The following is a 23643-nucleotide window of genomic DNA, read 5'->3' as shown; positions in this document are numbered from 1 at the left end:
TTCTTACCGCCCTTCACCCTTCTAGAGCTACTTCACAACCTTTGGCTTCAACTTAGTTTATTTACAACTGCCTTATGCATGTTTCTTCTTGTGACTGTACTATTATTTTTAAAAGCTCCTTCCTTCCCCTGGTATTTACAGTGAGCCCCATTCTCTCTCCGACTTCATTTTATTAGGGACTTATCTAAGCTTTCAGTCTCTGCTTAGAAAATAGCCTGCTCCCTAATCATCCCTGGCCCCGCTCCAGTTCAAGTTTATCTTTCTCAAATGTGGGAGTCTGGCTCTGCATAAACTATTACAGATAAGATGGCAGGAAGGCCTTGTAAACAGCATTAATACTGCTTTAATTTGCAAGGGAAGAAACTCCCCTGATTCATCCTCGGACACCGACTCTGTCACTTCCAACTCGCAGCAGAAATTCACAGGTTTAAGTCCCCAACAGCACACAATGAAGTACCACACTGGGTACCGCTTCTGCTTCTCCACTGCCCAAGGGTAAGCCCACTTCTCCCATGCGGTGGTCTAACCCCCTTCACTGTGACCAGCCCTGCCGACTCCGTTTTACCAGCTTGTGTTCCCAACGTACCCGCGTGCTTTTTGCCAGGCTTAGGAAAAGCTCACTGCTGGTCCACCATCTCTCTCCCTGCTGAAGAGCTTTGCTAGCAAACCCCCCTCATCCCAGACAGTGTTAAGAGGGAACTACTTCTACTACCTTCTCCTTAGGGCTCTCCATTTGATACCAGCTCCTTTCCCCAGCTAGATAAGAGCCTTCTGCAGACCGTACCTGGGTGCTGCACTTGCCCCTTCATGCTCTTCCCAGCCTTCTCCTGGCAACTGTTGTCAGAGACTATCAGGCCACCTGGATTTTTACTTTTATCTAACACGGCTGTTCTCAGCCCCACGTCATCGCCCATTCAGAAGCAGAAGCGTTTCTTTGAAACTCAATTCAGAGTTGCTGATAGCCTGCAGACCTGCACTCCTGCTCACCGCTGGGTCACCAGACAGGCATCCTTCCAGCGCTATTGCCAAAAACCTTCCAGTAAAAGCGCAGCTTTGTCCCATTGAACACCTTGGCATTTCCCACGCAGCTAAGCCGATTCTGCTGCTGCGTACGTAACCAAGGCATCCGAGACAGACAGACACCACTCACAGCACCATGAATGCCGATTCCTGTTCACAGCCTGCTCGCCAGCAAATAAGCCACCAAGCTGAGCTTGCCATAACATTAACACATAGCCCACACAGACATTTTTAGCCATTTCACAATTACATATAATTAAAATGTTTTTAAAACTACAGATTGTCACAAGTCTGTGTATTTAAAACAGCTGCTTCTTTTCCCATTTTCAGTATAAAACGCAACTCCACAACTCCCTCAGTAACTGGAAAAATAGTATTAATAATCACAATATCACATGCTTGAACACTCTAATTAAACCAGACTAGATCTGGCCAGTACTCTGATGCACTCCTTGCAAGGCAAAGGCAAGGCAAGTTTGCAGAAAGGCATGCGAGAAGCTCTAAGGAGTCATTTTTTGAGCAATATGCAAACCCAGAAGGCAGTGACTACCAATTATCATCTTCTGTGGCACGTTTCCAGAAGCAGTAGGTGTACTCCTGGCCAAAACCCAGCTCTAATTATACAGTGTCCACCTACTTCTAAATTTCATCTGCAAGTTATTTTTCATGTTCTCTTTATAAAACGTATTGACTAAGGTTACTGGCATAGAACAGCTGATGCCTTCTGTCCAAGACCGGGTGCATTTGAAGTGTATGACCCTATTCAAATTGTTTTTATTATTTCTCATCATATTATTTGGACAGAAGACAGAATATTATTAACCAGAACTGACTAAGTCAAGGAGAAGCTTCACTGTAAAGAAGCAAAGCTAGATGTCACATCCAGGTTTTTACCAAGCTTCAATTTCTTAAATCAATGTAGATTAACAGCTAAACCTCCAGGGTCTGCCATCTGCCAGAAATGTTCCCTACCTCCCTTCTTTGTTCTAAAATGATCTTATTTGGGCAGCAAAGATCTGGTCGATACCAAGATAAGCAATGGCAGCGACAAAACAACAGCCATTCCCAGACTGAAGTGCCTGGTTATCTACTGGTTTTCAGTGCCAGAATGGAAACACACAACACACTGTTCTGGATACTCCAAACCGCATTTGTGAAGGCTGAAACAATGCCGAAGCCAGTTAATTTGAGAATGTTCTGGTGTTAACAAAAATCAATGCTTTTAAGTCTTAGCCTTCAACAGAGGACCTGATTTTATTTTTATTTTTTTTTAGCCCTCAAGTGACTGCAGAACCACCCTGTTTATTCTGCTGCAGCCTGAAATCCCCTTCCTGTTAGATTTATACTGATTTCAACTGAGCCAGAACTATATGAACAGGTTACGCAGAAGAAATTGGGGTAAGAGAAAGATTTCCTAAAATGATAAAGAAGGAGCCTTAAAATACCATGACACATTGGGAAGGAAGTATTTTACCAACTGTTCTGTGCAAACCCTATCAAAAGCAGCTCAAGCAATTACTGGGCTGAAAAAGCTAAGTCAGTTCAAGACGTGACAGAGATGACCAGACACCCTGCATCAGCTAATGCCTCTCGCCTCCTCTCTCAGCATCACAATGCCTCTGCTTCACGAACACACGACTTACGTGTATAAATAATGTTGGGGGTTTTTTTGTTTGAAAGGATTTTGTTTGTTTGAAGAGTTATTCTTACTCTTAAATATTATTTTGCTACAGTTACAGAATTAACGAGTACATATTTAAGTAAGTCGTAGAAATACTTACAGACCAAATAATTATCATCCTTCTAGACACAGAGTGATCTATGTTCCAGTAGGTAAATGGAAGGAAAGTGATATAAAAAATCTCTTCGCCCAAAGCAGCTGAAAACTTGAACAAGTAGTAGTAGAAGTAGTTCTTCACAATATACTTCTGGGCACAACCCTGGAAATGAGAGGATTTTAGAACATTTTAGCAAATTAGCAAATTATATCAAACATTTAAGATATTCTGTTACAGTTCCCAGCCCTTAAACCAAATAATTTGTTGGAACAAGTGTCAAGAAATGAAGTTCAATTTTTATAATAAAATTAAGACTATAGTGATAGCTCAATTACATTTCTTGCATATCAGAAATATATTCAAATTATACAAGAGTAGCAGTCACATTGACAAAGATTTTCAAGAGATCGCATCAGTCTTTCCTCTAGGGAAATCAAGTATATTTCATAAAAGGGTACCAATGCGTTAATTTTGAAGTTTCTACATCTGTAGATAAAGCCACCGGATCGCCCCACGCTGAGATGCCACAGCTATAAGCTACGGCCCTTACGTGGGAGTTGGCTCGGCAAATGCAGCTGCACGAGCAGATCTGGGGGAAAACAAGGCTGCGAGTGGGCAGAGAGAAGAGCTGACCCCATCACCACCAAGTTTTCTCTCCGATATCTCTAAGTAACAACAAGCAGGTTGTCTCTTTAAACATTACTAGCAGATGCATTGCCAACAGTATCAGGCAACTGTTTAGGACTTTATTCGTTTTATTAAGCTACAGGTTTCACTTTTCTCCTGATTTGGAAGCTAGATGATTTCATTAGATGTACCCCACCCAACACACTTGTTTTCTCTCTTCTAAAAGGCTGCACCCAGCTCACCAGCACTGCGAAGCCACACAACAGCATATATTATTAAGGCCATGACGTTGGTCACTTGTGGGAAGGTTTGCTGTTGCTGCCACTTGGGACTAGTACACCTCTAAGAAGCCCCCCACCCTGTTAGCAGGAGCAACGTGCAAGTGAATCACATTTTATATAAACAACTGTACACTTGAGCAAAAAGGAGTTATATATGAAGAGGATTTTTGATTTGGGGACAGGAGCAAGGGAGCCAATCTAGTCTCTCTCCATCCTCCCAAAAAGAAAAAAAAATAAAATATGGAAGTTGGCTATGTAAATATGAGATGAAAGAGCTTCCTAAAGATGAGAGCTGAGAAGGGATTATGAAGATTTCAGCACAGACACACTAAGTTAAGATACAGCTTTGACATAAGCCCCTAAAACTCTTCTAAGAGAAAAACTGTTATCCTCCGAGATGACTGTGTAACTAATCTACCAGAGCGACACTGTCTTCCTACGTGCTAGTGAGAAAATGTAAAAATTGTCTAAGGAGTCTAGACATGCAATTATGACTTATTGTAAAAGCCATTAGAAGTTCCAGTCCCTTAATCTGCTTTCAATATGGAGATGAGGCAAACTGCATGAAGACAACAAAAGCAAGATGGAGGGAAGTTTCATCCATTCACCTATTGCAGAAAAAAACCACAACTTAAATTGATTTTTAGGCGTCAATAAACAGAAAAGATGAGTCAACACTTTTGAAATGCTGGGGTCACAGGAGTGTTCCCCCATGTATTAGGAATAGAGATCACAGATGAGTTACTGGCATCCCTCTAAGATAATGCAGCAGTGTGCTACAGCTGGCCAAATGACAGAGCAATCAGTCTAAGTGTCTCAAGTCTCATACACCACTTAGAAAATACCCCCAGTGCAATTAGCAACTCTAATGCTAGTCTGAGATCCTGAAATCATATTTGGTCACACTTAACATGGGGCCAGAGAAAGCCCTCTTCTGGCACCGCTAATTCCTCAATTAAGCATCAGTCTCCAATGTATTAGGAATTATGCGCTCGTGTGCTTTAGATCAAAGTTGATCAGACATATCCCTAAGGTAATGCTTTTATACTTGGAACCTCGTGGGGTGAGGGATAAAACTTTCTAATTCCAGTAATCTGGTTTGTGGGGGGAAAAAAAAAAATAAAAAAAATTTCAGGTTTTAAAAGAAATCTGGAGTTAAAAAAATATTTCCAGGCAGAAGGCAGGGCCAAGTCTTTCCATGTGTTTTTTAAAACCTTTCTTTTTCTCTCGTCTTTTCCTTTTCTATCCGAAGTCACCCCCAACTTGTTTGGGTTTTTTTGTTTGGTTGTTTTTTAACACTTTTTTTAAAACCCTACACCAGCAGTTGTGGACAGCCCAATGTGCGAGGCAGGGGACAAACAGATCACACCTGTGACACATGATGGTAACTGCCACATGTCAGGCATGCAAGGTATCACAGAATCACGCCACTTGATCTTAGGTAGTGTAGAGTAATAAAAAAAGTGATGTTTTCAATCATTGTGATTCCAAAGCGTTTTAAGTACAGAAAGCCCACTCCATGCACCTTCATACTCTGGCCCATGAACGGTCCATGTTCGGTTGCAGCAGTGCCGGTGCCTAGCAGTTAGCTCATGTTTACTATTTGTATACATTTTTTCTGCAGAAAGCAAAGACCACTGTGCTTTGTGAACCGTCTTCCCTTTTTATTCTCTTTCTAATCCCAGTGCAGGAAAAAGTCAATACAATTATTTGTGTGAATGTTCAGCATCTCTTAACACTCTCAGAAGTTTATTCAATCTCTACTTTTAAATAACTCTGATCTTTATATTTGGCTATTCTTAAGGTACTGAAGTGACCTGATGCCTTCCACAATCTCTGACGCACTTTCCATGAGTCAGCCCCTCCATCCATCTCCATTACTGTTTGGTCTGGATCAGAGAGGTTTTAACGGGCAGTAATTAAGGCTGCAGAGAAAGTCAGAATTTTTAGAACAGTTCAGAAGCAAGGTGCGATAAGCCACAACATTCACAGAAGACAGGTAATTTCACACAAATGACCCTTCGCATCAACTATAAAATATCTATTTTGAAAAAACTTAACTGGCCAAATTACAAGAGAGTCATGTGTGAGTCTCCATAAATTAACTACTTGCCTGAAGTATTGGCACAGAAAATGGCTATTGTAGGCCATCCTAATTTTGCAGTCTCTGCACACTGGTCATGGGTGGGTCACCCACACCAGGTGCTGCCCCATGCACGCTCAAGCATCCAAGTGCAGCCCCTGTGCAGCTGCAGCAACCACCCAACCTCCCCCAGAGCATGGGAGCATCCCCAAAGCCTCCCTACAGAGCAGTAATGACAGGGCCAGCAGAGCAAAACAAGCCACCACCGTGGTGACTCTTGGGAGACACGAACACGCAATGACACAGCGTAGCAGGAATCCATAATTTTAGGAAGTATGTACATAAAGAATATTCAGCCTTTATAGCTGAAGTAAAGAAACAGCAGCTGAACCACTAATGTAATAGATTCAAAATATATTTTTAGGTAGAGCTATACCCCCGCCCCCGCCAAAAAAAAAAAAAAAAAAAAAAAGCTGTGTAAAGATACCCCTCCTTCCAATTTCTGTAGGATCTCTCTTGTCAGAGAGCTAAACAGGCACCAGCTTTCCCTGCCCTGTCTCTAGAGACAAGCTTTGCAGCATCACACTTTGAAGGCTCAAAGCCTGACCCAGAGATACCATTAACCAACATTTTGTTCTCAGCTCTCAATTACTTTGGATCTTTCAGAAGATGTGCAAGTTTAATTAAAGTTCTTGAAGTCCCTTGCTTCCCTTCCAACAGAATTGCCTTGCAGAAGATCAGGAATTTCCCTCCCAAAGCCCCTAGTTAATACATTGCAATACTTATTTCTTAAGGGATTTTTAATGCTGAAAAAAAGGCACAAAATTTAGAGAAGCCACCAAAGACCAGCACAAGGAAAAAAGCCAGAAATTCCCATCTAGATGCTGCTGTACACAGAGACAATATAAATCAGACAATTCAGACCTGCAGGACGGTACTGTGTGGAGTATAAGTGGGGGAAAAAAAACCCTCCTGTACTGCAGTATTCTGTATAAGCAGTCAGTTTCACATCACCTTTTATGTTTATTATCTGTACCCAGTTAATAAAAGAACCTACCAAATAACAACAAAAAATTACATATTAGTGATCAGATTTTGGAAAATAAGAAAAAGCAAAAACCATGTTATCAAAGGCTTCAGCTCTTCCATCCATCCACACATATCAACGTCAAAAAATTTCAGAGTTTTCTGAAGGTCCAACAAGCAGCTGAGAGCAGCCGGTAACATCTCCAGCACCGATGCGTTCACCTTCCCCGGAAGCACTAACGCTGGAAACACACTGCTCCAAGATGAAAGAACAGGGTGGCCAGGAAAAAGGGGCTGTGCCCCAGTGGGAGATCTTGGCATGGCCATGAGCCCCTTGCAGGGGGGGGCTGGGGGCACAGGACCCGTGGTAAGGTGATGGAGGAGGCGGCAAAGGGAGGGATACACACAAGGAAGAAATTGCGGAGATGTCAAACAGACAGCAGAGCGGAGGGCAGTAGCACACAGAGCCCGCAAAATGCACGCAAGAAGCCCCAAGGCATGAAAAACTCACCTAACCAAACTCATATATATGTGCAGCTTCCCACTCTGTTCAAGCACTTTTAATCAAGTAATTCTTTTTCACCCTCTCCAGAATGCGATGCAGCCAGTTAGCAGTTAGCCAGTTGTCCAGGTTTACGCAGCATCCTTGTTGGAGAGACACCTAGAGCTAACAGAAACCTGAGAAATGTGGGGATGGAGACAAACAAATCACAAGAAAACCCTCCTTAAACGCTCTAAAGTTCTGACCAGCTCTGCTATTAGCAGAAAGTGCGTGCTGACTAGTACACAAATAGGAAATGTCCAACTCACAGCTGTTGTGCGAGCATCTCCAGTGGCATGCACTAATGGCATAAGTAGGGACATGGCCTTGAACCATCATTTGATGCAGAAGCAAGACAGTCACTGCACGAGAAGTAACAATGTGTGAGCTTCAAGCCAGACAATCGTAGTAGTTTCAATGGTCCCAGGCAAAGAACAAGTGGGGAGTCTAAAAATCAGGCAGGCTTCTGGTAGCATTTCAGTAGTTTCTTAGTTCATTCAAAGCACCGAAAAAGGCCCTTATAATACCTTGCTGAGAGCTTTACATAGCAGACCAGTGCTGCACAGCCAGCAGCACCGGGGACAGCTGGAAACTGCCGGGCTGCAAGAGGCTACGCTTTGCAGAACCAAAGGCTGAGACCAGACAAGTATGAAACAGGAAAGGTGTGTCCAGGCCTCCCACCAGCACTGCAAGGCTGGGCACAATGCTCACCCAACTGATGTCTCTCACACCATTTGTCACATCTTCCATCAGTACGTCTTCATCCAAAGTTTCCCCTTCAGTCTGTAAAGGCTGGTCACCTGAGACAGATACACACACCTGCACAATCAACACACACCCAGCACACTACAGCTAGGACAGGCGGGTCCAGGACACAGTTCAGAAACTTCAGTTTATTCCGAAAGATTTCATTTTTTTTAATCTTCAGATTATTTTTTCTTTCCACTCTGGTTAGTATTTGGGAGGTAGACTGAATTATAGGTTATATTTTGGTATATTGCTCTTGAAGCGACATAATTAGCCCTCATTCCTTCTCTTGAAAGAACACAGGTAGATGTAACAGCATCTGCCAAGTCATTTAAATGTAAAGTGGAATAAAATAAGACTAGAGTTCACACAGCACTTGTTTAGGCAATTAATAAGAAGAGTCAATGAAGGAAAAAATTGATTATATTGTCTTCCTAAAAGAAAGCCTTCTAAATTAAAAAAAATAAAAAAAAGAAAAAAAGAAAAAAGCCCATACATCTTTTTCAGAGACATAGGGAAATGGCTGCTAATGAGACTGAGATTGCTTGTGAAGGACTGTGCCTGCAGCCAGCTGGAAGGACATCCTCATGTTTCCTGAAGGACAGCCTAATTGAAGTCTAGCCCAGCTCGTCCACCAAGGACGGACGGTTTACACTCCCATCACTCTGACAGACATTTGTCTAACCTGTCCTTACCGATGCCAATGGTGGAGGCTCCACCACTTGCTGCAGACAATCTCCGAGTGCTTTGCTCTCACCTAGCCTGAAACTTACTTATTGAAATTTAAACCTATGACTATTTTCTTATCTACTGCAGACAAGGAACAATTTGTTTCCTTTCTCTGAAGGCTGACATAGGGGAAGCTTGGACATAACTGTCCTCTCTTCCACTGCTTAATCACCTGGTATGTCTTACACAAGACATTTACCATTTTCCAGACACAGCACTCAACAGGCCTGTCTTGAATTACGGTGCCCAAAGATGAGACACAACAGAGTAATGCTGAAGGAATAGTCCTGCACAACTTCATTGATTTTGCAGGCTGTTTTCAGAATAGCATGCTACCATTGAACCGTGCTCAACCTGTGATCTCCTCTAACCATTTTTTCCCCCTCCGTGAAAGCACTACCAAGTCTATTGTTTTCCATTCTGCAGTTGAGTATTTATCACACCTTCTTGTTCAATAAGTATCTGCACCTATTGAATAGAAGTCAGTTTTCAACCATACCTTCAGTTTGACAAGACTATTTGATTTCTGTTCTTGTCCTCCAGCCTACCTGAAGCTCCTCTTAAATTTATCTCACAGGCAGCATGCTTCTCACACCTACCTTTCCAGCTAGTTATTTCCACATGGTTATAAAACCTATTCTGAAGAGCTTCTGTACTCATTGCTTTCCATCAAAAGGTGTTCTTCGTGGTACTCAATCTCTCAGGCCATTCAACTTCCTATAATCCTTTCTTAGCAGATGCCTGGAGAATTGACATCCACAATTCATAGAATCATAGAATAGTTTGGGTTGTAAGGGACCTTTAAAGGTCATCTAGTCCAATCCCCAAACCTACTAGCTCGTATGCTTTGAGGCTTTTGCTAGTTGCTAGTAAAAAGGCAAGATTGTCCGATCTTCTCCGCACAGTGGTCTCATGGTATCAGAATTATGTTTCAGCACTTTTCTTCCAATATAATTTGGAGTAAACCAGAGAGGTCTACCTTCTACCATGGTCTTCAGACTTTTGAGGAAACACCTACACACACATCCCTGGCAGAGGTTAGTGCCTTTGTCTTAATTTCCTTGCATGCTCTTTATGGAAAGTTGTCCCTCTCACAGCCATTCCAGGTGCCTGAGTAACTCCCCACATGTCCAGATCTTACGCTTTTGCTTTTAATCACTGATGTGCGTCAACAGCAGTTTCCTGTCAAGAAAGCTGCACAACACTAGCATAAGTAGGGCTGCGTGCATGTCCTTCTTGATGAGCACTGTGAAGGTGGCTCACCTTGTTTGTCCTCTCAGCCCTGCTTTGCCAGCCAGAGGTTAGGCAGGTTGGACGCGGCTGTTTCAGGTGCCCCAGCAAAAGCAGCGTGTAAACTTCCCACGTGCTTCAGCATCCTCCTATGTTCCAGGAAGAATTGGCTGATTTGTGCAATAAAGAAACAACAGGGCGAGAAGGAAGGGTGGAATGAAAAGGCTTCCTTCCTTCCTGTTTTACAGCGGAAGAACAGGTTTGCTTAATTGCATTTTAATTTGTGAGAATTAGATTGCAATTTTGTGAGGTACACCACAGAGCCTATGCCTGAAAGTGTCCGAGGAAGTAATTTTAAGGGTAAGGTAGGTGCAATGTTTGTGGACAGAGGGAAGAAAAAACATGAGTTAAGAACCAGAGAAAGTAAATTACAGTTCAGAAGGATGGGGACTCCGGCTTTGAAACAGAGATCAAATCCCTCTGAAACTCAACTGTATTTCATATATCCAAAGGCTGAGCATTACTAAAAGTGTTTTTGGAAGAAGGATGCATCACACAACAACAGTTTTCAAACTGCCAGCTCCCTGCTAGCACTACCACCTCTTATTTTTTACTTCCTGCCAAAACACAAGTCAGAGTGTTATGAGGACCTGCGCAGCTGCTAGATACCCAGGCTGCTATCCAGAGATCTGGAGAAGGAGTGGGAAGCTCCTCAACTCACTTTTCCCCCAGTGCACCAGGTTTGAGGAGCTCCCAGCTGATGGGAGCTCCTCAACAGAAGCCTAACCTAACCCAACAGAGGCACGCGGGAATGGACAAATGACCGTGAAGAACCAGGACTTCACTGTTATGTTTCTTTTCAGAGCAAAAATTTGTTCTCATCTGAAGATCTGGTTTTAGAAATTAACTATAGCCTGGAAGTTTGACACCATAGTTTAGTCACGTATTTCTACCCAGCTGCATCATGAATCCAGTCAGCTTGCTTTTGCACAAAGATCAGTTCCATGGTAGAGGTCTATTCTGAGAGGCAAAGAGCAGCAAGGCTTCTGGAAGATAAATGGGCAGAGCAACACCATACCGTTTTCAGACAACTACATTTATGGGTTTTTAATCTGTTATAATCAGGCACGAGCACAAGGAAAAATGATTGTTTCCCTAGCAGACAGTTCCAGGATTCAAGTCAAAGAGCAGTTTTCTAAGGTTGTGCCAAATAAGTTAAGTATCATCACGAACACGCGAGTCCCAAGTAGATGTGCTCCTGGAAGGCAGAGACCACTGTAAGACGGAAGGGACATGGTGTTCAAACTGCAGCCATGACTGTAGAGACACATGTTGGAGGACACCCCAGCAGGCAGCCCGCCCCTAGGGACAGGAGCCATAGATAAGATGTTCTCAATTTACTTGCTGCCTCATTATTAGTAACAGTTAGCGCAGGCCATGCCAATGTCAGCTCCATTTCCAATGGGGAAACACACAAGGAAACCAACATGTAACCTGATGTTGCCAACAAGTGCTGCTTCAAGGATCTCTTCTGCTGCTTCAAGGCCAGGATCTCCTACATCGCTGAACATGTGACTCTGTGGCTGAAGGCCCCTTGGCACCCCAGCAGCCTCCCCATGCCAGCAGTGCTCGGCACAGTGCTGCAGGCACGATTTGGCAGGTACTTGCAAGGCTTAATACTTCAGTCTGTGCCAGTTCACTTTTCACCCTGGCACCTCACTGGTACAGGTGACATTGGCATCACAGCCGCCCTGCCGTACATACCCCCTTCTCCTCCCCACACCCCTCTTACTGTCTTTTGTTTATTCTGTCTTCTGCTTCATGTCATACATCCTGGTCTATGGGCCTTATATTTGTCAGGGAACACGTTCCTTGCTGCAAACACCTCCAAGCTCTTTCCCATGCAAACATTCTGTCTTTGCTCTCTTGTGGCATGACTGAGGTGTCTGGCACCATCTTCTCCTGTACAATAAGGTACCTCAACACTCTCCCTTTGCACAGAGAAATGGCAACGGGGAACACTGAAGGCAATACACCTAATTAAACCGGTTAGCGTAAGTAAGCAGTTATAATTACATCAAGTTGACCTACCTGCAAAGGAGATAACAATGACCTGGTCTGCTGTTACAGAATGAGCACACAGCTTCGTGTGCACCAGAACAGGCAGGCTCAGGGAACTCACTTAGCAGTAGTTTGCAACCGCCAGTTGTCTTCAAAAGGAAGGATTAAACATACTTTTTTTTTTTTTTACATCTAGTAATAAATATTCATAAATATAGTAATAAGATAGAAATAAACCAGCAATGTAACTATATTAAAGCATTCACGTACCTTTAAATCTAGACCAATAACAGTTTACTTTGGAAAAATAAGTTACAAGTGCTAACTATACTGAACTGATGTGAAGCCCTATAAAGCTGGGACTTGAATAGCCATTTTAAACAAAAATCTCATGGTTCAGACAACACTACCTGTACATTCTAGACCTCGGATTTACTTGCCATAGCAGTCAATAGTCACCTTCCATTGCCCAGATGACCCATAAATATTCCCTGCAGCGCATACGCATGAGGTAAAGCAAAAGAACTAGCTGTCCAAAGGAATCTTCCAGCAAGAACAGGTTTTCTTTGGCTCCTCCCCCATTAAACCTAGCACTGTTCTCCAGAGACCCAAAGGAGAAAAATGACAGCAGATGAGCTTTTATTCTTCTGGTTGATATCTGAACTAATGGCCTAAGACATTCAGCAGAATTATAAACCAGCACGTGGCTCGCCTCCAAGTACTGGAATTAATCCTAGGATCCTGACAGCTCCTCATTACGAGGTCCAGTGGCCTCCAAAAAGATGACTCGGGCTGTGAGCTGGGAAGCGCCGAGTCACAAAGCACCAAACCATTGGCGTAATGCCTCAGGTTCCCGGCGCGGCCCCTCGCGTGCCCCCTGCACCCCCAGCCACTTTGCCAGCAGCAGCTCCCTCAGCGGCAGGCACCACACAGCCACCCAGGATACCTATTACAGTCAGCAAGTGAAGTTTCACAAACTTTTGTTAGCATCAGGTGTTTCTGCAGCAAGATCTAGTAGATGACTAGATGCTGGTAACAAGTAGCACGTGCCCGGCTTTGCTGCCTGTTCTCCGGAGGGGAGACCGGTCTTCCTGCTGAGGAGCAGCAAAGCCAGCACTAACAGACCTACACAGGGTTGCCACACACTACTTGAATCTTGGATGCAACTGCACTGTCATCTTCCAAAGCACCATCACTCATAGGGCTGGCCAAAACCATCCGATGAAACAGACTTGTTCACACAGACTAACAATGTCCCTTACCAGCTGCTTTCCGTGGGAACCTTAAAACAGAAATCAGACACGTGCAAGACAGGCAAGCTCCCTCGGCAGCCACAGCGGGTAGGGGAGAGCTGAACGCGAAGTACCAGAGCAGCAGGAACGATGCCGAGGAACGTGAGCCTCGCACTTAGCCCATCGAAATAAGAAACTGGATCTCATGTTTCTCCAGCTGCAGCTCCAAACCGAGGAACTTCCAAAAGCTCAACTACATTCTCTGGGAGGAAAAAGTGCTAGCGCTCGAGGCAGAAATCCCTTGCTGCCAGCTCTCCTAATGGTGCTCATGGGCTTTTTTCACAAGGGTTTTTCTCACCTGCTACACCTACCTCAGGCCACTGTCAACTTATTGCTGCACGGGAAGGGAAACAACGTGAAACCGAGTAAGCCAGTAACATGACTTAAAAAGGAAAAGCAAGACTCTGAGGCTGATGCAAAATTCTATAGCAAGGAAACACCACAGAAGAGACCTTGACTCAAGCTCTAGAGCGAGTCTACTTCAAATCACCAGACATCCCATCACAGCAAAAGCAGTGCTGTCATCTATGTCTTGCCAGTAATCAGCTACATTTTTGGGGACTGCAATACATCCGAGAGGGTTGTGCATTTTTTACCTATCTTTTCCATTTCTGTTACCATCACCTTGCTGTCATCCTGGTTGTTAGCCTCCTCACCTAAGGCACAAGCAAGAACTATACAATCACTAAACGTGATCAGGCGGTTTGCAAACATTGCACCAGTTCGGAGCAGTTTGGAGCAGTTCTGACAGTTAAGGTATAACTACAGAGTAAATACAAACCATACTCTTTCAAAGGCAGAAAGATAGATCTCAAGAGATGATAAAACAGGTGGGAAAAGGAAGAGTGGAGAAAAACAAACAAATCTACAGAGAACTTCAAATAAGAGATTTTTTTTTCTTTTTTTCCCTTTAATTCAGGCTGTCAATTTCAGGAGCAGAAGTCCATCAGCAGGTTGGAGATAAGCAGAGCTCCACTTTTTAAATATGTGTAACATTTATTTGGCCACTCACTCACTAAAACACTGGAGAAGTCTTCAGAAAGTTAGTATTTTTAAGTGTGCAACTTGAGGACTTCATACAGAGCATCAGGAAAAGATATCTTTCAAGCAGTTTCAGAAATAAATTCCCTGCAAATCAAACTAATATTAGAAAGGAGTACAGAAAACAAATAAGTATTATCTAGAGACAGGATAATTACAGGTTACTGTTTTGTCTTCTGTAGTAATAAAACCCAATGGTTCCTTCACTAAAAGCCCATGGGTTCAATATTAAGTGCAAGTAGGGCATAAATCCAGCTAGTGTGTTGGACTAGCACCATTTTGTACCATCCTCATATACCCGAGTTTTCACTTTAGGTTTTAAAGACTGTTTCTAACTGATCTGGTAACCGAGGGAACATCAAGACATGGGCTAGGCAACTGATTGAATATTTAAGAAACGCATGCAGTCCTCGCTGTCACATCTAAGCATTTCATTCCTTGTCTCATCATCTCGGGGCAGCTCCCGTGGAGCAGATGGGACTCAATTACAAAGATTCAGAAATACAGCTGCTTGTTGCACTGCTGACCACTGTAACGAGACCTTGCTGACTTACTTTTTGTTTAAAAAACCCCACATATAACCTGCAGGCTATACACGAAGGAAGATACTGATGCATCACGAGCACCACTGCTGGCATCAAACGCACGTGGGTAATTAAAGGTCTCCTTCTCCCCGATGAGGAGCTGTCCTGCCTCATTACCCTCCTGAAGGATCACCATCTCTCTCCGTGCAGTATGGCATCCACCCCATCAGGTGTGTCCATCCCCCTCCCAAACCACCACCAGCTGCTGGCCCTCAGCTCCCTTTCCCCAGAGTTCCTCCAGCTGGGCCACCTCAGCACACGATCCGCCACATGATCCAGCCCACATCAGATGCAGGGGCCTGAGAGCTAGCACAGAAGGAAGGGGGAGTGCCCTGGAGAGGTGGAGCTGTGGCAGCCCCAGCACGTGGCCAACCGGTCACCTCTTCTTCACTCAAGCATGCCATATACTCAGTTTTCACAGGCGTAACCTACCGATTGTCCAAGAACATATGTAGGAGAACCTGAAAACCTTTAAGACTACTGCATTGTGGCAGTAAAGACAAAGTAATATGAAAGCTGTTACCTCATAGAAACCTTCTGTCCTGATAATATAGACTTTGAAACTCCCAAGCTTCAGGAAGGGATGCTCAAGCTGAGCACAGAGCCACCCAAGGTCACCGGGAGCAAGATGCAGCAGCAGTGCTTAAGCACCTTTCTGCAAACGCTTGCAGCTAAGAGCAAGAAAATACCACTGTCCATAGAGAGTTTATAGCCAAGGACTTGGCTATGCGTATTAGGCTCCCAAACCTGCTTCTTTGCAGATATATCAGGGCAACCCCAGTTCATTTAGCGACACAGCACTGAGCGTGGGTTTTGGCATAAGAAAGAGCCAAGTTCACTTTTTGCATCTCCTGGCAGGTGGCAGAAGACCCTCTTTGTAAAAATGGATTTTCACAGGAGCAGAAAGAGTCTGGTTTTATAATTCTAGCACTTCACTGAAGCACTGTTCAAGCCATTACTCCCATCTCTGTCTTCTTAGGGCTTGAACCCAACTTTCACATGTTTCAGAAGCGAGTGTCCTAATGATGTGGCAACAAACCCTTCTGTTTCTATCTCCGGGTCTCATGGAGCCTCATCCAGGCTATAGTCACCTTTCACGTAAAGGTAGTCGTTATCTTATTCTGTGAAACTCAAAACAGTTGCTCCAGGTGAAGGGCTCTGCTCACACAGAATTAACTCAGCCAGGATTTTAGTATCAACATTATTACATGAACAACATCACCATTCAAAAACAAATGGTGAAAATAAATCTTTTAGTGGATTATCTGCATAATTTGCCGAAAATACAGTTTACTGTAGTTCAGAAGCGAACAGACTGAAGGACTACCCCAATTTTCCTTATTTTCTAATTGAGAAAGAGTCAAGCAAGTGGCTGATGAGGAATTTTAGATGCTTGAAATGGGAATCCAAGCACTAGGTGTAGAAGAGGGAAAGGTAAAATAGTTCGAAAGGGGAGGAGCGGTAAAGTCGTGGCGTTCACGGCCGGCCCGTGTTTATGTCGCGGGTGGAGTTTGGAAGACCATTATCACACCTCCTTTCCAAAAGGCCCCACAAAGCGATCAGCTAACGAATTCAAGTCATTACCGTAAGAGAAAAAGCAGGTCATCCGACCCGTGCACGTCGGTTGCGTCATGCCCTTCCCCGTTCCCTGCAGATACACAAGTGAATTACAGAGCCTGCCGTGAAACGCCGTGACGTGCTGGGCCAGAGCGGAGCGCGGGGAGCTCAGCCCCTCTCTATCGGAACCCCGGCTGCGGTAAACAGCGACGAACTAGCAGAGGCTTGGGCAGCAGCGGGGGCAGAGCTGCGGGCAGAGCCCCTCGCCTGCGCCGAGCCCCGTCCCCCGCGAGACACCGAGAAGCCGTGGGTCAGCGAAGCCCTGCAACAGGGGCAGCCACGGTAAACGGGACGGCCTTCCCAGCCGCTGCCTGCGGGACAGCTCGCATCCCGGGGCGAGGCACCTCTGCGGGCAGGCACCGCCCCGCCCCACCGTTATCTCGTTTCGCGGGCGCCAGAGATGGGGGGGGCGAGGGGAGAACCCCAGAAACGCCTCCCCGGAGGGAGGCCGGCATGAGGCTGGGCTGCGGCACCGCACTGCGCTCCCCGGCCCCGGCGCCCCCTCGCAGCCCGGCCCCCAGACCCCCGCCCGGGCAGGCGGCGGGATGCGGGGGGACCCCCCCGGGGAGAGCCCCGGCGCGCACGGCCGCGGGGGGCGGGGGGGGGGGGGGAGGAGGCGGCTCTGCTGAGTCACGGCCGGGCCCGGCCGCCCCCCGCCCGCGGCACTCACCTGCGGGCCGCGGCCGCTCCGCACCCCGTTGGAGGGGCCGCGGCCGGCGGCTGCCGGGCGGCGCGGCGCGGCCGCGCCGTTGCAGGCGGCGCGGTCCCGGACCCCCTCCGCGGGGTCGCCGCCGCCCTCCTCACCGGCGGGGAAGAGCCCGCAGCAGCGCTGGAAGCGCGCCACGGGCTGGGAGCTACGCAGGGTGCCCAGCAGGCGGGCCATGCTGCCGGCGGCCTCCGCGCTCCGCGCCACGCCACGCCGCGCAGCCCCGACCCGCGCAGCGCCCCGCGGGGCCGCAGGCAGGTGCGCCCCGCCCCGCCCGCCAGGTGCGCCCGCCCTCCGCCCCGCCCCGTCCCGTCCGCACAGGTGCGGTGTCCCGCCCGAGAGCGCCCCCTGCCGGCCGGGCCGTGCGTCCCCCCCCCACCCCTTCCACACCCCTCCCCGGCTGCGGGAGCCCCCATCCCCGCGGGGCCGGGGCCGGGACACGGCGGTCCCCCACCCGGCGGCAGTAGGAAATTCAGCAAGTTCCTCTTGTTTGTCATTTTTCCTACCATGACTACCCTGGGAACAAAAAAAAAAGAATATAATCTACCTCGAGAAAAACACAGCCCGCTTTCCTAACCTAAAGATAAACCGCCCTGAATCTCACCAGGGTCTTTGGGATTTCCCTGGAAAACACTTGGACATGGATGCCATGAAAAGGCAGGCGAGGGGGACTGCAGGGGAGAGCCTCTTCCCCTCCCTGCGCCCTCCTCGGGATGGGACGGCTACTTGGGCTCGTCCCCCGTCGGTTCCCCTCTCGGCTGTAAAACGTACCCCGGGCTGGCCCCGCTTTCGCTTTCTCCCATCTCGGAGTCAGCATTTTTTTTTCCCCCTGAATTTTTACGCCTATACGTTGTATACGTGCACAGGTACGCATGCACATGTAAACATACATCTCTAATACTTTCTCTCTTAAATACAGCTATGGAGTTTCCCACAGAAAGAGAGAAGTTATCACTCGGAAGATACCGCCTCAAGCTCAGGGGCGGCAACACTTGCCGTGGATGATACTTGCCAATTCCTGCTCTTGAAACATTAAGGACCTTAGTTGTTTTCTTGGTGCATTTAGTTTTTTAGAACAGCCCATTTCTAGCCCCAGAAATATATTTGGTACAAAGACTGCAAAATCCTCGTTTGGTCCATGTAGGGTCATTGCAAATTTGTTACTTCTTTTCCCTCTGAAACACCCCAAATTACCCAGGATTGCGTCAAGGCTTTTCTTTCCAGAGCCCCTGAAACCCAAAGCCGTGCTCCTTTGCTTTTTAGCAAGTCAGTTTGTCCCTGTGCCGTTGCTTGGGCTGACTGTGGGAGATGCTCCCCAACCTGCGCCAGTGCCAGCGCTCCCGAGATGGCAGGGCCACCTCGCCGCCCGGCCTCAGCTCGGGCCAGGCCAGCTCCACGGCCGTGGGCAGCGTGGCCTCCCTGAGGAGCTGCAGGCACAGCTTTCCTTCGCGCCCCTCCAGACTCTCGGGCAGACTCCACCGGTCGCGTCTAATTGTTTTGGGTGATTCACTGTCCTTTCTCTTCTCAAAATGTAACCTCCTATCGTTTGAGGTTTGCCCAACCACGGCTCCAGGCGACGTCACATTTCAAGTTCTTTCCTCGTTGCTTGTGCACGCACACACTCATCCGCGGCCGTGATGGCGGGGTTGCAGCTCTCTTGTTGGCAGAACCAGTTCACGCGGGCTGAGTAGACAGGTGGCCCTGTTGTTCTGGCTTGGTTATATATTGCTTACTTGCAGGAATCATTCATTGTTTGCTTCTGGTTTTGTTTTTTAATGGCTGTACAATTTATTAGGTGCGTTCATCAGTATGTGGGAAGCTTTCTTTCTCCTGTTTCTCAGATATGTGAAACATCCACAAGTGTGGAATTTCAATTCAAAATTGCATTTATATTGCTTAATTCTTTCTACATAGACTGGCTTCAGTGGAGCTGGATGAGTTCAGTCCATAGCTCCTTCATGGTTATTTGCACCATATGACAGAAAGAGTCTTCAAAATTATTTCATTCTTATTTTATCCACCTGTATGACGACACGTACAAGAGTTTTTAACGTGTTAACGTGAAGAGCAAAATTACAGCCCTGCCGGTGCAGCTGGGAGTTTTGCCGCTGATGCCAGCAACATAGGATCTCATCCAGAGACATGGCGTAAAGCAGGAAACCAGGAATTAAAGTGCATGGCCAGGGCCGGCACTCTGGAGGTATTTTAAAACATCTCTTTGTCAACCACAAGCCAATACTTATCTGATCTGCCTACATGCTTGTGTCTCCCCATTGTCATTATAATACTCCCCAAGTACTAAAATAGAACTAACAATCTGTAGCCTGCTTCTACCTAATTCTTCTTCAGGCAAACACCTAGGTTAGCGGCAGTGTGCCTCAGTAAGGATGTGAGCATCCAGCTGATAAGAATTCAGGATGACTGAAGGTTTTTTCCAAACTTACTCTAAACCTAATAGAGTGCCCAAATTAAAAAAAAAAAAAAAAAAAAAAAAAGGCGGGGGGGGGGGGGGGGGATGAATTCTACCTATTGTTAATTTTAATCTGCCTTGTCCCTGTCTTTGAGTGCTCCAGGTCTTGGTTTGTCTTTATTCACTAAGGCTTCCAAGAAAGCCAAAGAGGGTGTGGGGGGAATCTACTTTTAAGAATTTACCGTTTTCTTGACATAAGCTTAATACAGCTGTGACTTTAGATTGCATCAGTAGATTATTTTAGCAGAGGCATTCACGCACAACGACTGCATGCAGTTTTACCCCCATATTTCCTTATGCTAGCTGAGTAGCAAAGCATAAGATAAAGCCAGGGCTGAGACCTTCCTGCTGCAATGGGGAATGGGGAACACCAGACTCAGCAAGCCCTCTCACCTTACAGGGGAACCAGCAGGCAAATACGAACCACTGGGGAATGGGAGAAAAAGCAAGGCCAGAACTGCAGGGTCATTGAAAAAAAATGCAAACCGATTCGAAGTGTGCCAGATCTGCAGGAACTTCAAGCATCCCTTAAGTCAAGAACGCAGTGACCCTTTGTCCCTGCAAAATCAGGCTGTGTGTGGAAAGGATGCTGCCTGTCATTTCTAGCTTATAAATGAGCTGAGCCTAATTAGGTTGGAGGTGTGGGGGCATTTTACAAAGGTGCTTGGGAGCCTGGGGTGCAAATATCCAGCAAAAGGGGTTTGCGGGAACACCTGGAGAGGCTAGATGCCTAACACTCATTGAATCAAACATGAGCAATTATAAGTGGTACATAAGCTGATGATGGAAGTCTGTGACCCCTTTTTGGCTAGGGGAAGTGAAGGGATTTGTGAAAGTTGTGTTCCTAATGCAGACTGATTTCTGGAATGAAAGAAACATTTCAGGTTTGGTTTAAGACACAAAGAAAACTCATTGATGGCTTTTGGTCATTTTCTTAGGAAGATAATGATTAATCTAATCAATCTGCCTCTACTACCTCTCCTCAACCAATTTTTGAACCATCTGGCAAATTCAAACCACGTTCATCACTGGAGCAGAGGTTTCCCCAGACCTGTGCTCCTGTGGTTTTAGGCAGAGACAGCAGTGGAATAGCAGACAGAGACACAATTTGGGCTGCCCAATGGCCCCACTCAGGACACACTTATTTGCAGGCATGCTGCTCGTAATTCCACCTTGTCATGGTTTAACGCCAGCCAGCAACTAGGCACCATGCAGCTGCTCACTCCCTCCCTCCCCACCCAGTGGGATAGGGGAGAAAATCGGGAAAAAGAAGTAAAACTCCTGGGTTGAGATAAGAACGGTTTAATAGAACAGAAAAGAAGAAACTAATAATGATAATGATAACACTAATAAAATGACAACAGCAATAATAAAAGGATTGGAATGTACAAATGATGCGCAGGGCAATTGCTCACCACCCGCTGACCGACACCCAGCCAGTCCCCGAGCGGCGATTCCCTGACCCCACTGCCCAGGTCCTATACTAGATGGGACATCCCATGGTATGGAATACACCGTTGGTCAGTTTGGGTCAGCTGCCCTGGCTGTGTCCTGTGCCAACTTCTTGTGCTCTGGTTGGGCATGAGAAGCTGAAAAATCCTTGACTTTAGTCTAAACACTACTGAGCAACAACTGAAAACATCAGTGTTATCAACATTCTTCGCATACTGAACTCAAAACATAGCACTGTACCAGCTACTAGGAAGACAGTTAACTCTATCCCAGCTGAAACCAGGACACACCTCTTGCCTATCTGGTCCCTGACAGATACAGGCACAGCTGTAGGACAGAGCAGCACGGTTTTGGGGGACGGGGAAGAAGGAAATAAAGATAATTCCAGGATGGAATAGAGGAGCGTAGGAAGGACCATAGCACATCACTGGAAGGTGTTTGGGCCACAAAGAGGATGGAGGGTTTGAGGAGAGAGCCGAGGGCAGAAGGCTGACTATTGCAGTGGAAATTGCCTAGTAACGTGGAATAAAAATCTATAGGAAGCTTGTTTTATCATTTGCACTGCTCATGGAACAACTTGTTTACTCTTGCTCAAAGTAGGAGTATGAATCATTGCTCTTCTATTCCTCTTACAGAACAATGCTCTAATCACCTTTTCCTGAGACCCACCTCACATTACCTCTGATGGCCGAGAAAAATACTCAGGATTTGGCTCCTTGAAAGACCTGCTTTAGAAAAAAAACAAAATGAAACAAAAAATTCAAGAACTGTCCCACACTTTGTGTGGCCCATACAGATTTCCTGACATTTAGAAAGGCAGTTTTCTGTAAAACCAGTGGAAGCAACATCACTGCAAAGGACTAAATGAGCAGCATTTTGAGAGTGTTTAAAAGAAGTTATTTATAAACTATCCAGCTGCAAAAAAAAACATTTCTAAAGCTTTAACTGGTGAAACTACCTCATCTACGGCCAAAATACGTCACTAATACCCGGTCAGCATTCAACTACATTTTCACAAGGGAAGAAAATCACCTCTGGGCTGGGGATAAGCGTGAAAGATGACAATACAAAGGATAACTTTTGAGAAAGCTGAAAATAGTGCCTTGCGCTGAAGGCATTTCCTTAACAACAACGGGTGTCACTGTCATGATGGTGGGTAATTTTGCCTCCAGCATCAACAAAGCTAAGAGCGAAATACAAATTCCACAACTGGGGGTGGATAATGATGCTAGGAGAACACAGCTCAGTTTTCGAATGCCTGCGCCAGTCTGCAATCCTGACAGCCAGAGAAGTCTTGCTTTGACTTGTAAGCTGAGGGAATGGGTCTGGAGGAGTAAATAAGAGCACGACTTTTACCATTGCTCTACAGACAGTAATGACATTTCACTGCTGAAGACCGTACTTAAGAGTTACTTCAGCTTATAGCCCTTTGAGGCAGCGGCAGGTTATTAGTTATACACACAAATGTCAGAACTGCAGTTTTCCAAACAAAAAACCACTGAGATGACATGAACGTGGACAAACTGAAGCCTCCACTGAAACTGCTGTAGAGTAGGCACAGAGCCACTGCATTATGAGATGTCTCTGGTACCAAGGGAAAGAACATACAAATACCTTTAATACCTGGAGGGGTGATGAAGATTCGTCAAGATAGAGCTACAAACACCAGCGTGCTGCAAACTGGGACCACAGAGCTTGACAGTGGGATGTGGGCTGTGCCAGAGAGAGGGGTGTGATCACATTTTTGCTGTGATCCCTCTTCTTCACCATTTGAAGATGCTTATGGCTAGATGCAGAAATCCTTTGGCCATGCAGTGAAGACAGAAATCCTACCAACTCATCGGTATCATAGCACACGCTATTTAAACAGGTTTTGCACAAATTTTCTTTCCCAGCTTCATCCCACATGTTTTCATTATCCTCAGTCATTTTCTCAATGTACTTAGAGCCCAACTCTTACTGTTATTTTCCTTTGCCATTTTTTGGCAATTTGTGTTTTTCACTATTTTATTGTGAAAGAAACCATTGAAATTTGTATGGTTTAATACCAAAAGATCTGAGTACTCTTTTTACAAGATTCTTGCATTTTCGCTTTATTCAGTTGACATGTTATTGAACACATTATTTTGGATCCCAGACTTCTGTACTGAATGTCAGACCCAACCCCTCACTAACCTCACAGGGAACAAAATGGAGCTTTCTCAGCTTAGCTGGAAGAACTGAAGGATTTGAAAGCATGGTGAAGAGATGGCAAAGTTCTATAGAAGGTGCCCTTAGAAACCAACGCACGAGAGACTATGGTTTTCAGAGCACTTGAATGTTTTTCTTTTGATTTAATGCATATCAAAGTTCAAATAA

The 23643-nt window shown here is 45.8% G+C and overlaps 1 protein-coding gene across 2 annotated transcripts in view; it reads right to left on the bottom strand.

Moving 5' to 3' along the window:
* SGPP2 (sphingosine-1-phosphate phosphatase 2) overlaps window positions 1–17598 on the bottom strand; it is a 38099-nt gene extending 20501 nt beyond the window's left edge. The window contains exons 1-2 of one of the 2 annotated variants that reach the window (XM_049803681.1): window positions 17328–17598; window positions 2802–2960 (exon numbers count right to left, since the gene is read on the bottom strand). In XM_049803681.1, coding sequence (XP_049659638.1) covers window positions 2802–2960; window positions 17328–17540 — 372 coding nt within the window. In that variant the 5' untranslated portion in view covers window positions 17541–17598. Of the gene's footprint in view, window positions 1–2801; window positions 2961–15563; window positions 15592–17327 lie in introns of those variants that run through there. The other variant, XM_049803682.1, reaches the window with a different exon arrangement.
* Window positions 17599–23643: the final 6045 nt, after the last annotated feature.

Source organism: Accipiter gentilis, chromosome 6, assembly GCF_929443795.1.
Source record: "Accipiter gentilis chromosome 6, bAccGen1.1, whole genome shotgun sequence".
In the NCBI taxonomy this organism is placed as follows: Eukaryota; Metazoa; Chordata; class Aves; order Accipitriformes; family Accipitridae; genus Astur; species Astur gentilis.
Note: the sequence above shows the minus strand (reverse complement) of the source record. Positions and strands in the feature narration are given on the sequence as shown.